The 14,046-nt window shown below is 39.0% G+C and overlaps 1 protein-coding gene across 22 annotated transcripts in view; it reads left to right on the forward strand.

The window, feature by feature from the left end:
- Positions 1 to 8,353, forward strand: part of SYNE1 (spectrin repeat containing nuclear envelope protein 1) — a 293,146-nt gene extending 284,793 nt beyond the window's left edge. For 16 of the 22 annotated variants that reach the window (XM_039707347.1, XM_039707344.1, XM_039707348.1 and 13 more), the window contains 2 exons: positions 306 to 364; positions 6,378 to 6,618. In XM_039707347.1, the coding sequence (XP_039563281.1) occupies positions 306 to 364; positions 6,378 to 6,618 (300 nt within the window). Of the gene's footprint in view, positions 1 to 305; positions 365 to 6,377 lie in introns of all 22 variants that reach the window. The other 6 variants (XM_039707342.1, XM_039707351.1, XM_039707363.1 and 3 more) reach the window with 2 other exon arrangements.
- The last annotated feature ends 5,693 nt before the right edge of the window (positions 8,354 to 14,046 follow it).

Genomic DNA, 14,046 nt, shown 5'->3' on the forward strand with positions numbered 1-14,046 from the left:
TATTTCATATTGCCTATTATTTGAACTAAATTTCTAGAGATTTTATTTGAAACCCAGAGCTACTGTCCATAAAAATAATGTCTGAACTGTTATTTTTGAGTTCACTATGTATGTTCCAATAATTTTCATAATCAGCTAGGCACAAAGAAAAGCCAGTTTCCTTGGTTCATGGGTATTGGTCACTTCATTTGATTTTTTTTTTATGTTTCCTTTGCTGCACTTTTAATTTAGTTTCATCAGTAGCTTGTCTTTATTTGCCTGGACTGAACATTCTTCTTTCTTTACCCCCTATTCATTGCAAACAGCCACGGGGCAAATGTAGTCTCTCACAGCCTGGACCCTCTGTCAGCAGTCCACATAGCAGGTACCTTATTCTCCTGGTTTCCGCACTCTGTTCTAGAACGCCAAGAGGATGATAGAAATTGGCCGTGGTTCCTCTCGGTCCCACTGTGACTCCATCAGGTGGACAGGACTTACACAGTGATAACTTCCCTTTTGTTAATCCTTTGGCAAAAGGGACTTTCAGTTACTTCAAATTCTTTGTTAAATAGAGATACAGGTTAATCCTTGGCCATTTACAGCTTTTGCTGGACAGAAATCCCATGCAATCAATGTTTATTTTTCATATGCCTGATAAGAGTGTGTGTTTACACTCATGATATTTAATGATTATTTTATTTTGGTGTGATTTAAGAGGAGTGCTAGTAAGTTCATGGCAAACACTTTCTATCATCCTCTTTACCTCTAGATATTAAATTAAGGCAGGTAATAGGCCAATATCATATTCTAGAATTCACAAAACCCACAGATCTGAATGAGACATACTAACATCCTTTTCTTTATTTATTTGTTTCCTTTTTTCTTCTTTTTTTTTTTTTCCCCCCTGAAAAGTTTTGTTCAGTTTGTGGGTTTTCAATACTTTAGACTCAAAACTAAAAGTCAGAATCTGAGAGTAATGAGACTCGGGATCACTTTCTGTCCCCTCCTGAGACGACCTGCAGTATAACATGCTAACACTGCCATGGCTCACCCAGTGCTTGCATCCCTGCATTGCTCCGGGAGCAGCGCTGCCCCATCTCTGTCTGACCAGTAGAGAGCAGGCGTGCAGCTACAGCTTCTTGCTTTCCACGGTGTCTCCAGCGACCTGTCATCTCTGCAGCTAACAGTGCTTCTGCATTCTTGTTGTTGTCAGTGTGATGTGTGTACCTTCGCTCTTTCACTGATCGGTTTACTAGCCTCAACAATTATGAAGTTTAAAAAAAAAAAAAGTAAAAAAGCAAAGGAGCAAGCCAACGTGTGTAAGAGGGACATCTTTTGCTATTTCAGTGTTTTGCACACTGCTAAAATAATCAGAAAGTGTGATTAACGTATATTTGTTCTTATGAAATCTAATAATAAATCTTATTTAACTTAAATCTCATTTATTCTCTGCATATCAAAAATTAACTGATTTGCTTGTAAAGTCAAAGATTTTATGTTGGAAAGACAAAACACAAAATTAAGTATTTTTTTTTAAATAACTCCTGTTAGAGTCAAAGAAAGCAGTGAACACCAGATTTAATACAGTGATTGAGCCACAAACAAGTGGACAAAAATATACCTTAAGAGTATTATTTTTTTCCATTAGCAAAATCAATGCTTTATTCTCATTGTAAATGAAGTAAAGAGCAAAACTATTTACCATGTAGATATTTACATGAACACTTCTTTTAAAAAGTTTGCTTTACATGCATAGTTAGGGACTGTGAGTAAAGTGGCATAGTTGTAAAACTAACATGTAACAAACAGAATAAGTATCTTGTACTGATTCCACATGCACTAAGCTGCCTATTTTTAAGGGTTTTTTTTCCTTTGAAACAAAAGGAAACCACATAGAAAATAGGAGATCTACGTAAACTCCATCTTTCTGTCTGATGGAGAAAGAGAACTAATTATTCAGCTCCAGTCTGCTATGAAGCTTGGCATTTTGTTTCTCATAGGGAGAAAAGAAAGGGAGGAGAGGGGCTTTACTCTGCAGCCACTAACAGCGAGGAGGAGGGGCGATGTCTTTGGCAGATCAGCACGCTTGCACTGGCACCATTGTACTCAAGGAACACATTGTGTGCGCTTTTCCACTCTCCTGTGTAGTCAAACCACTTCTGCCAGCCTTCTGAGGTTTCTGGTCGTAGGTGCGAGCCCCTGGCTCAAAGAGCAGCTTTGGGATCAACCCCTGTCCTAGCAGTGGCATTGCTGTGGCACCTTTCAGATCAAGGCTTTCCAGCACTGTTTATTAACACATCTTGTAGCAGCACAACACAATGTTCAATTTGTCATTCAGACAAGCATGGAATACGAATGAGTCACTGCTGAATAGGAAACTTAATCAAATGCGCAAGGCAGACAGGTTGCGGTTGATGTATAATGTGGTTTTAACTGATAATGCGGTACAAGCTGTCACTGTGTTCTTTAATATTTTGACATGCCTCTGATCAGAGTACTTTGTGTTTGATCTTGCACTGGATCAGCAAACCCTGTTAGAGTTTAGTATAAAGGAGAAATAAAGTCAATCCCAAAAGGTTTATCACACAAGAAGTTGTGAAGGAAATTTCATCTAAAAAATTAGAGGGGCCATGCTTTGTGTATAGTAAGTTTCATATCACTTTGCCTTCTCCATTATCACCTCAAAAGGACAAGCAAATATAGTGTGATGCTAAGCAAGGTGCAGGATTAAACTAGACATTACATTGTGGATTTAACTGGAGTCTCATCCAAGCAGTACTAGTAATCGTATGCTAGGTGGGAAAGAAAATCCAAGAAGCAATTCCTCTTTCTTCATCAGTTTAATAGAGCTGTCATAAGTGCACACCTGGATCTTTGCCTGTGAATTTTTTGAAGTGATTAAAATGTTAAAAGATTAAAATAGTGGTTCAGTTTGCTCAGGGGTGTTTACATTGTCTCTCTTGAGCAGCTCTATTCAGGTCTAGGTGCCATAGTACCAAACTCCATTTCCTGCTCTCCCCAAGCCTCCCCAAATGACTAGTGGATACTAAAGGTCACTTGCTCTTCCTGGAACAGACCAAACCACATCACTCTTTGTGCCTTTGCCCACAAAATTATACTCATGGCTACACAGTAGCTCAAACACAAGATTTGGGTTTTGTTTGCCATGATTCTTTTCCCAGTTATCTCCCTCACTCTCACTTGGGGCTTGTTACTTAAATATCATATACAACTGCTGCTTCTTCAACTTATTAGATTTACCCACTTTTTTGCTGTGCAAGAAGCCAATCCTGTCTGGTATTTTCAAAGACCTTCAGCATCTGTCATCATAGAGATGAAATCTAATATTCTTATATTTTGTGCAGTAGTCTTTTAATAAAGATATTAAATTAAGGCCCATTCTTGATTAACTGCAGTAAATAACATCCTACTCTACTAGGCCAGCAGTGCTTCTTTCAATGTAAGCCTGTTTTTCGCATTCCATTAGTCACTTAGCATTAAATTAACTTTATTTCCATCAGCTTCACTTGAATGATAAATTCCTTTTTGATAGCTTTCAGATGCTTACTGCAATACAGATTGGTTACATCAACCATATTTTCCTTGGGGAAAAAAGTAGCAATCATCTTTACAAAAAGGTTCCCCTCTGATCTGAAATTAAAGTTCACTTTGACCATCCTATCTATAGCCTGGTAAATTAGCTTCTCCCCTCTTGAAATGCTTAGAGAAGAGTTCCAATATCACTGACATTACAAACTCTCAAAATAAGGGTAACTGTTGCTTGCACTTAGATTAATGTATAAAATTTCTTGGCATGAAGAAGCTTACTGTTGGCCAGGACTGCAGCTGTGCTTCCCTTTTTCATCTACTAAGTAGGAATTGTGTACTGGAGTGAGTAGCAGATGGCTCTACCTCTTTGCCTCCTCAGTGGCAAATGGTGGAGCAATCAGAAGAGACAGCTAAAGGGACAAGCTCAAGAACAGAAATTAGATTTTTCCCCCAAAGTGGCGCACAGTACTTCAGCTTTCCTTTCTCCTGCCAAACAAAATGGGTGTTCTGTCCTTAAAACTAGTGAGCTTTTTATTAACAATGTATAATTTTAACCATCTATCCTTACCAAATCTATTAAACACTCTAAGATGGCCCATTCCATTTTCAATTATGTAGATTGCAGAGGTGTGCCTGCCACAAACACAAGCAGTACAACACTCAAACTTCTTATAACTCCCCCTCCAAAGATGTTATTGTAACATTTCATTGTTTGCTTTTTGAATTGTTTCATTGCAGTATTATTCTTCAATACCCTACTTCACTGCAGAAAAATATGGTTTGCTGTGAAGTGTTTTAGTGTTTGAAAGTTTGTATTCCTTTTGAGATCAGCCATGAAAGCTTATATTGCAATTTTTTTTTTTTGTAAAGCACAAAGCAAGAAGTGCTGGATCGTGCTACTAAAGGCATAGGAAAAAGAAAAGAAAAACCAGGAAAAAAAACTTTGCTACCTTTTTATTCAGCTTTTTGGAAATTCCCTTTCTGACATCCAGTGTTGCAGCAGAGTAATTCTGGGGCAATAAAGAAAATGACACTTCCCTCATTATCAAACACCATTTAGCAGCTGCAGAAATGTGGTCATTTTTTTATTTGGATTAACAATGTTTATACAGTGAGAGCCTTGTAAATAGGTAGATAGTGCAATCAAATGCTTGGAAAGTAATTAGGCACTCTTTGTTCCCTTTGTTCCTGCCTCAGTCCATTAACTTTCTGTCTTGGTATTCTCAGACAGTAGAAGTCCTGATCTAACTGAGCTTTTGTATGGAATGCTCTGGTGCTGTTTAATGTGCCATGTCCTTTCAATATTTTTTTTATAATACATGATCCTACGTTGTGCGATAAGCAACTTTCCATCTGGGCTACAATAGTGTGGATTCAGACAACACAAGACCTGATGTTTTAATCATCGCTGCTTCCTGGAATATTTAGTTCCAGCTAATAATTTAGCATATTTGCTAAATTAGTGTTTATGTATCTGTTGGCCACCTGAACTTTAAAATTTGCTTTGCTGAGGTCCTCATAGTGAGGTGCTATACATATATGAACAAGAAAATTAAGTACTCTCAAGCACAGAAATAATTCTTTTCTGAACACGTACAAAGGGAACCCTTGCTAAGCTTGGCATTGTTTTGAAGATTATATTTTCATTTTTGAATGCTTCCCCATACAGATTCAGATTTATCAGGGAGACAGAATCAAAAATGCAAGTGGAAGTCATAGAACCACTAGGGAACCATCACCCCATACTTACTTTACTGGGGAGCATTTAACCACAGCCAATAAGCCTGATTTCTCATATATCCTTATGAGAACTTTTGAACTCTAGGAAACCATAGATTTTCTGAGGCCTCATGATCATAGCAACCATGCAAATGTATTATAGCAACATATCTGAGACCAAATTCATGATCTAATGTCCTAATAGCAGAGTTCTTGAAGCAAGTTAATTGAAGGCTCTGAGTTCTTCCATTTTTGGCTTGCACTGAAAGACAGTATTTTCCCATGCCATTTAATTTAGCACACAGAGACCACCAAATTTAATCTTTCCTGGTCACTCTTTCCAGCTGTTGACAGTTTCAGTCAAAAAGAAAAAAATTAAATTCATGTCTTTATCTTTCATTAAAGTAATAAAATGGATTTTTGAAGTGTCTCTTTGGAAATATTTGTGTTAGATCTCTACTGCCTTATAGATGTGATAGGTAGGTGCCATTTCAAGTCAGATCCATCAACATAAGGGAGAAAACTACTTGGAAGGTGATGATGTCAAGTCAGTTGAGCAGATAGATTTTAACTGCTGATTCTGTGCAAGATTCAAAAACACAATGTGCTTTGTAGAAAATAAGTCCCCATTACCTTTATATTGGTGTATTGATTGGCAGAAAATGATTAACTGAATCTCAATGCATTATATACCCTCATGGATTCCTTATACATAAACAAATGTAGCAACTTCTGCAAATGAAATGCAACTGGCCATTTTAAACAAGAAGGCCCACCTTTTTAGACAGCATGCATTGAACAAATATGTCAGGTATGGCCCACCTTTTATTTTCCCCTTCGCTATTGCACACTGCTTTAAGTGGAGAGTCTTCCCCATAAATGATAAAGGGACTGTGCGGTCACAAAGACCCTTCTCTTGTGAACATTAGGTGTTTCCCTACCCAGTCTAGAAATCTGGGGTCTCTTGAAAGTGTTAGGGAAACAGCATGTTCACTGAACAGTACCTCTGCAGTTGTCAATCAAAGTCTGTGCAAATTGTAAATAGGCCTTCAGGGGAGGTTGAGTGCCCAAGGGCAACCTCTGCTGCAGTAATGTTTTAGTGTATTCAGCTGCCCATCTTCTTTCCTCAGGTCCACAAGAGGTGGCTCAGGTTCCTCCCCTTCTGAGGCTGGGCCAGTGTGGCGGTGCCCGTCCTTCTTCCTCAGAGTCCTCAGAGCTGCTCTGCCACTTCAGCTCCTCCTGCTGCTCCTGATCGGGCTGGCGTGCCTGGTGCCCATGACCGAGGAGGATTACAGCTGTGCTATGGCAAACAACTTTGCCCGCTCTTTCCACCCCATGCTGAAATACATGAATGGTCCTCCTCCGTTGTGAAGGAGACCTGTGGGACAGCGGGAAACCTTGCTGGAGTGCTGGCTGGTAGCAAGATAGTTTTAAAGGGTGACAGGGTTCAGCATGGCAGCTTTACCTGTCTGCTGTTGCCACTACTGTGCCCATATCTTTGTCTGCTGGCACTCCGCGGAAACGCATCAGTGTATCAGTATCAAAGTGCACAACGTATTACCTGAGTAGCATCATTTCAATACTCGCATCCTGGGTACGAAGGAGGATGCAATGTATGTGAGGGAAACCTCTTCTGTACAGCTTTTGGGATCTTTTAGCCACTTTATATCCAGGTCATTGCCCTGTACTATGCATAACCAAGGACTTGATACTGTAGATCCTTTCCTGTGTGCTGCTCCAAACAACCCATTAGCCAGTCTTTGTTAAATACCCTCTCAGTATCTACAGTATACAAAATAACCAATGCTTAAGGAATTTTAGAGCATTTGTAACATACAATTTTAAAGAATCTTGTATGGCAATGTATTATTCCCTGTGGTTTCTGTTTCAGGCATGGTGTTCTAACTTTTGCTTTGGATGCACAAGGTGTAAATCTGAGAAGCACTTTTTTAAGGTTTAAAAAAAATGGATGTAATAAATAAGATTGCAGAAGTTTTTATGAGGAAAAAATGTTGAATGTCAAGTTGAAAAACAACATATTTATGTATGTACAGTTTGCTAAGCCAAGTTTTGTTTGTATTGATTTCTTTGCATTTATTATAGATACCATAAAATATTTTGTCTACGTGCTTTTTAATGACAACTATGGAAACCTCTAAGTTTAGAATGAGATATGTATGGTATAAAAAAAAATAGAAGAAATCCATATGCACTTCAAAAAAAGAATTAAAAAATTCTGTAACAAATTAATGGCATTAGGTATGTGTTTGAATGACAAGATCTGGAAAATGACAACTGGCAGAATACCTGGGAAAGTATCACATTAGAAGTTGTGCTAATATTGAAAGCAGTACATGTTTTGGATTAATGATTCATCACTTGAAGTTTTTCTTTTTTTCAAGCTGCTTCTTGAAGTTCCCTCTCACCTGTGTGGGGTTTTTTCCATCTGTATTTCTGTGTATGCACTCATGTGCAATCTTTGACAATTGGGGTTGTACCAATCCACACTGAAGCACATTTTTTCCTGTGGGTATACTGAAAACTTGATAATCTGATATTCCTGATGTTCTCCATAGCAGCTCAATACCGAGATAAATTTTTATGTTTTGCCCATCATTATTTTAGTGGAATAGGCCCAAAACATAAGTGTAAATAGAAGAATAAGAGAACAAATTGAAAACTCATTAACTTTCCAGAACTATTGCAAAAACTTGCAATCTACTCAGTGGCACTCTCCACAGTTTATCAGTCAGAATTCTACTTTGAAAGAACAGGATTATTCTCAATTATGAAAAAAATACAGGGCATGGCTCTAAGTTACTGCTCTTTAATAGATTGGGAGAATTTGGAGCCATGACCCAAACAATGTGAATTTTTCTTCTGAGTTAAGTGTTTTTACTTAGAATAGATACTTTAGAATATATTGGCTTGCATGACAGAAATTAAAAGTCCACAAAAAACTACAAGCGCATTAATTGCTATTATGTAAAATTATTTTGGACATGTCATCCTTTGAGCTGTTATGAGGAGAGGGTGGTCAGAGGTAGGGAACACAAGCTGAACTCCACCATTTGGAAGAGCCAAATAAAGCTTCCTTTTCAGATAAGTGTAACATTAACATTTTTGCGAAAAGGATTTTGTATGTTCACAATGTCTAAGATACAAGTCTGGACTGACACAAGTATGTGTTCTTTTCAAGGCTGAGTTTCCTTCATTGCTATTCAGAAGTTATGCTAGGCTAGATTAGTATTCATAATCACTCATTATTAGTAGACAAAGATAAGGAACACACATTTGGGCTACAAGGAAGAGCTGTTACTTGCAAAAGGCATGAAATACTACATGAAATTGACCCCTCCTCTCTTTTCTGATATTGTTCACTTTGGTGACATAATTTAATCAATGGTAATCAGTGCACCTACATGAATAATTCAGTAGTTTGCTGGATCTGTTAGTCTAGATCTGTGCATGCTTTAGACATCCTTTCATCAGCCAGTCTCTGGGTCTGCTAGTTAATTTTTTGTTGAAATATATTTTTGTTTTCCTTTTTAAAAACACCGTAAAGGAAAAAAAAAAGACTCATTTAGGGAGACATAAGGATCTCTGCCTCATTGTCTGCTATTTTCCAGGAAGTAAAGAATGAGGAAGATCACATGGTCAAGTGTCAGTAGTCCTTTCAAATTCAGTGCATTTTTGGCTGATGATTACCTGCAGGACATACAAGCACTGTCTCTCCTCTGCCTTGCCTGTGAACTGGTGGACAGTATCCCTGCCATGCTTTGCTTCCTTCCAGCTGTTTCAAAGTAAAGTTTCTTGTGTTCATACTTTCCAGGTCTGATCCATAGCCATAGATCTGACTATCAATGTACTGACAGTTGATGTAGAGAACTTTTTTTGACCCCAAGGGATCTGCTCACACAAAGCAGTCCTCCCAGTGAACAGCAAACTCTTTACAATGCCTGTGAATAAAGCAGTCAGATGGTGACAGAGACCCATTAGAAAAATGTCATAGACAGGAAAAATTCCTGTTTGTAAATCCTAAATTTCCTATTCCTTCAAGGACAGGAATGTCAGTCTGTAAGCTGATGTGTCAAGGGAATCACAGACAATTTGCATCACCAGGTTAGAGGCCCTTTGCATGCCACTTTGGAGTTACTGCTTTTGATACTTTTAAAGTCTCAACTCAAATCAGCATCAGACCAGTTAAAGTAGTTTGAGCAATATGCTCCTGCAAAAGGAATTCTAGCCATGAACCAATTCCATTATAACTTCACATGTGATTTTGCAGAACTGGATCTTGATCCTAAAAACTGACACAAAGAAGACAAAATTTAAATAAGTGAGCAGGCTCTTCTCAAGTTCCATCCCAAGAGCACCAGTGACTCAGAGGTCTAGCTTGAGTTTCAAATCCCCATGAGATATCAAAATACACATTTATGACCACAGCATGAACCAGGTTAAATGGGGCAACTGTAGGGGAGAAAAAACACACCCAGAAAGCTGTCAAGCATTGCAGCCAGTGGCGCTAGCCAGCTTGGCAGCCTGGGCATCTTTCGCATCCTGATAGTGGGATGCTAAAACTCACTAGGTAAAGTGCACAAGGTAGAGTCTGAGATGCCCTGTCTGTGGTAAGCCTGCAACCCAACACCTCTGCTCTTTCTGAAACATCACCTACTTGGGCTCTGCAAACACAAGGGCTGATTTCTGTGATGCACCTTGAGCCTTGGCTGCAAGGCATGAGGAAGGCAGTGGAGGAGCTGCTGAACTCTGGGTCTGTATTGACATCGTGTGTTCAAGCATAGAGAAAGTAGAGTCTGCCTCCTGGGGAGCTCACATCATAACTATGGGGATTTTTTTTGTCCCTTTTCTACTGTAGATAAATGCAGTAGCTTCTGTAGAGGTGTAATCATCCCCCCAGCTTGACATACCTGGCAACTGAACCTTGCTTATTGGCTTGTAGTTGCCTCAGAGCTAGGGAGTGTTTAAAGGTTGCTCAGTGACTCCAGACTGTAGTATCAAGGCACTGTGTCATTATGCTTGTATTGGTAATAGTGAAAAATAATGAGCACAATTTACCCTGGACTTCATGCATCTCTTTGTGGAACTTCATTTGTGGACCATGCTTTGCAAAATCTGAAGGCAGTCTGCAAAGTGATATTTAGAGACATTTGACAATGTTAGGAGTACAAATGGTCTCGACAGAAGTAGTGTGCCCTTATTCCTCACAGCTGTGAGCATTACTATTCCCAACCCTGCTCCAGCAGCGATAACAGCTTCTTTCTGCAGCAGATCAATAGTTTCTCACCACTGGTTTGTCACCCTTCCAGCTTTGTGAACATCTTGTAAGCAGTGTTGCTCTCTCCATCCTTAGAGTGTTCTTCTGCATCTGGCCATTGAACGAGAACAAAGATGCTGGGCTTGCTTATGAGCAGTCATCCCTGGCCCTCGGTCTTGTGTTATTTGTGGCTGAGAGATCTGTTTACAACTGATAGCATCTCTCAACATGCTCATCATCATCATGTGCATCTGCGTGGATGTGTGTCTGTGTGTTCAAAGGCATAACAGACGCTGGTTGCTCACAGCCTTCAAACTACAGAGACTATCAAGACATAGCAACTGTAGGAGGATTCTGAGAAATAAGAACAAGTCAAGGAGAAGAAATGTAGATTCTAAAGCAATAGAAACCATTGATCTGCTCTCTTTCTGGCACTTACCATATTTTATTTGGTGTTTAAAGCAATAGATTATGGAAAGGAAAAACGCAGAATAGTGAGTTTTGATTTAAGCTGGGTAGTTTGGCAGCAGTCAAATGCCAAATTCATCTAAAGCAGTATTTGTATGAATTGAGGGGGAAAGGAGAGTGCAGGGATCTTTTGGATTATGTGTATTTATAGGCACAGTGTTCCCCACATAAGGGAACTTCTTTGGGCACTGGCTGAGTGGTTTTAACCTTGGCAACATGTTGTAAAATGCACTACAGCCAGCTGAATTCTATTGTTGTTGCCCTGTTTGGCCATAATTAGACCCAGAGGGACTGAGCATGAAAACTGTATTAGGGAGAAGTTGTGCTGTGGTCATAATATTAAGAACATTAGAATGTTCTAATAATATTCCCAAATAAATAAATAAATAGGAATTATTTAGAGAATTAATTTGTCTTCCCAGAAAGGAGTAGATAAAGATCTGTGAAACAAGATAAAAGGAAATTAATAACTGCTAGCTGAAGCACTGAAGATTTGTCGTAGACTACAGCCTGGTTAAGTGACAGAAATCTGAATTTTGTTAGATGATGGCTCTAAAAGTAGATAGGAACTGAAAGCTGTAGCATCTATTGTTTCGTGTATCATTCCAGAAATGAATTGGTCAAAACTGCTTTGTTCAAGTAAGAATCTGTTTAAAGATCCGAAACACAGCAAATGGATTTGACCACAGTGATGTCTAAATTACACTGGCACATTTAACTTTTCAGAAAGACAGGATGCTTTAGGAAAATATTGTCCATTTCTTGTATCAAAGGTGTCCTTAGCAAGGAGGGAGAGGTGCACCAGCGAGCTCTTCTGGTCAGGGATCATGCAGATATGCATGTAGCTTACACACAGGTTACTCAGATCAGCCTTTTTTTTTCTTTTCTGGCATGTTGTAATTCCTGGGAGACTGCTGTTATGGATGTTGAAATAGTGGGTTTTTCCATTCCTTTGTTTTTAGAAAGGATGTTTTAAAAAACAGCTGGAATTAAACCCCCTGAGTCCACTTTTTTATGTAAGAGCTCACAAGACTATCCAAAAAGAGGGACATTCATGGTTTTAGGTTTTTTAATCAGGAATTGTTTGGGAAGCTTTTCTGGCCATAGAGCTGCAGGTTAAAACATGGTTGCAACTTTGACTCCGTTGCTCAACTTGAATTATGGTGCAGGCAGGTATGCAGACTATGGGGGCAAGGGAAGAAAAAAGTACTGGAAGAAAGCACGATGCTGTAGCATTTTGGTTGAGACAGATACATAGATGACAGATAGATAGATAGATAGATAGATAGATAGATAGATAGATAGAAACAAAGACATTTTTGAGCTGTAGTTTCTTTTCTTATTTTCAGATTTAATGTAAGCAAAAGTTAATCCTATAAGGGCAGACTGGAATTCACTCTTTCCTGCTTTCCTATGAATGGCTAAACTTTCAAGCTTTTATATGCTCTGATTCTTACCACAAAATGGACAGCACTTTTTGCTCATCTCTAGAGGATAACATACTCGTTCGTCTTTCCATAGATGACACAAGTTCTGAAGATATGAGTGAAAAATATAAGGATTTGCTTCTTGTCAGATTCTTTTTTGTCTTAGACAGTAGCATTCAATCTTTATCTGTAGAGAAGATAAATACTTTTGTCCCAAAAGTGTTGCAAAATCTGGCTAAAAATGCCTGAAAACACATCCTTTCCTCACATGCACATTTTTCATGTGTTTAAAATGGTAACTTTCTGAAGTTATGCACAAATGTGTAGGAATGGAAGACAGCAGGAGATAAATTTCATATCACCTGTACACCTGCAAAAATGAAGACATTAGCAGAATGACACCTAAATACGCAGCACAAAGTCCTTAAAGGGACATGAGAGCTAGTTAGCCTTGTTCCTGCTGAGATAAGTGCCAAATGTTATTATTTTGATGGTCAATTTTCCTGAAGACTTCATGACCATTTTTACACTTGAGCCTTTGTGTCTGCAGGATGCCATGGTGAATGGTAGTTAATTGGAACCTGGCTGGGCATAAGAAAAAACATGTACGCAGTGCCCTTCTTGGGCATTCTTTCTGTGTGAGCACTCTGATGAGTGCTATTTTATATGTTTAGATTTTCCTCTCCTCTTCACTGTGTAGGTGGTGGAGACAAGCAGTGTAATGCAGAGGAAGGAGATATAAGGTTTTGCAGCCAAAGAAACAACTGTTTTGCAGGGCTTTTAATGTTGCAGTATCTGGATAGGAAAAAAAAAATCTATCATTTAATTTTGGGGAATAAGCACAGCCAAAAGGCTTTTAATGAGGGAGGGTGTCCCACTGACTTAGAACACAGAGGCTTTAGCCCATGAAGAAGCTGTTATTGCATTATGAGGATTGCCTGAACTAACAGAAAAGAAAAGCAGTCAAATATGTTATTTGATTATACCTTAACTATGTCTTACCTTTCTAATTAGTTAAATAGAATAAAATACTAGAAAAAGACAGATGTCACATGTCAGCAAAAAGAGAAAGAAGGGGCGTGAGGGATGCCAATGTGTCCATCTGTGTGCATCCATATAGGATCCCCTGGGGGAGCTGCTCCGTAAGGTGTTGTGTGTGCAGTGAGGGAAGCGAGGGTGATGGACTCAGGAGTTTTAGCTGCAAAAGCTCTGCAATGAAATTGAAAGGAATGTCCTTCCTGTATCATTTTTCAAACTTCTTCACCCAACAGACACAAGAAATTAGGAATGAAGCTGGAGTCCCAGATGACTCCTGACTATTGAAATGTGCCTTGCCTGGCTGCAGAGACATTCTTCCTCGTGGGTTCTGGGTGTCTGAGCAAGGTGACATCTCATCCACCTTCTCCAGTTACAGAAGACACATCATGGGAGGGAATAAAAGTGAGGGAGACAGACTCTTTTCAGTTGTTCCAGTTGACAGGGCAAAAGGCAATGGGTGCAAATTAAATCACATGGTATTCCATCTGAGCACAGACAAAATATTTTATAACATGAAGATCATCAAACACTGGAAAAGGGTGCCCAGAGAGGTAGAAGAATCTCCTTTTGTGGCTATTCAACATTCAGCTG

Source organism: Passer montanus, unplaced genomic scaffold (genome assembly GCF_014805655.1).
Source record: "Passer montanus isolate IOZ18808 unplaced genomic scaffold, ASM1480565v1 scaffold2, whole genome shotgun sequence".
In the NCBI taxonomy this organism is placed as follows: domain Eukaryota; kingdom Metazoa; phylum Chordata; class Aves; order Passeriformes; family Passeridae; genus Passer; species Passer montanus.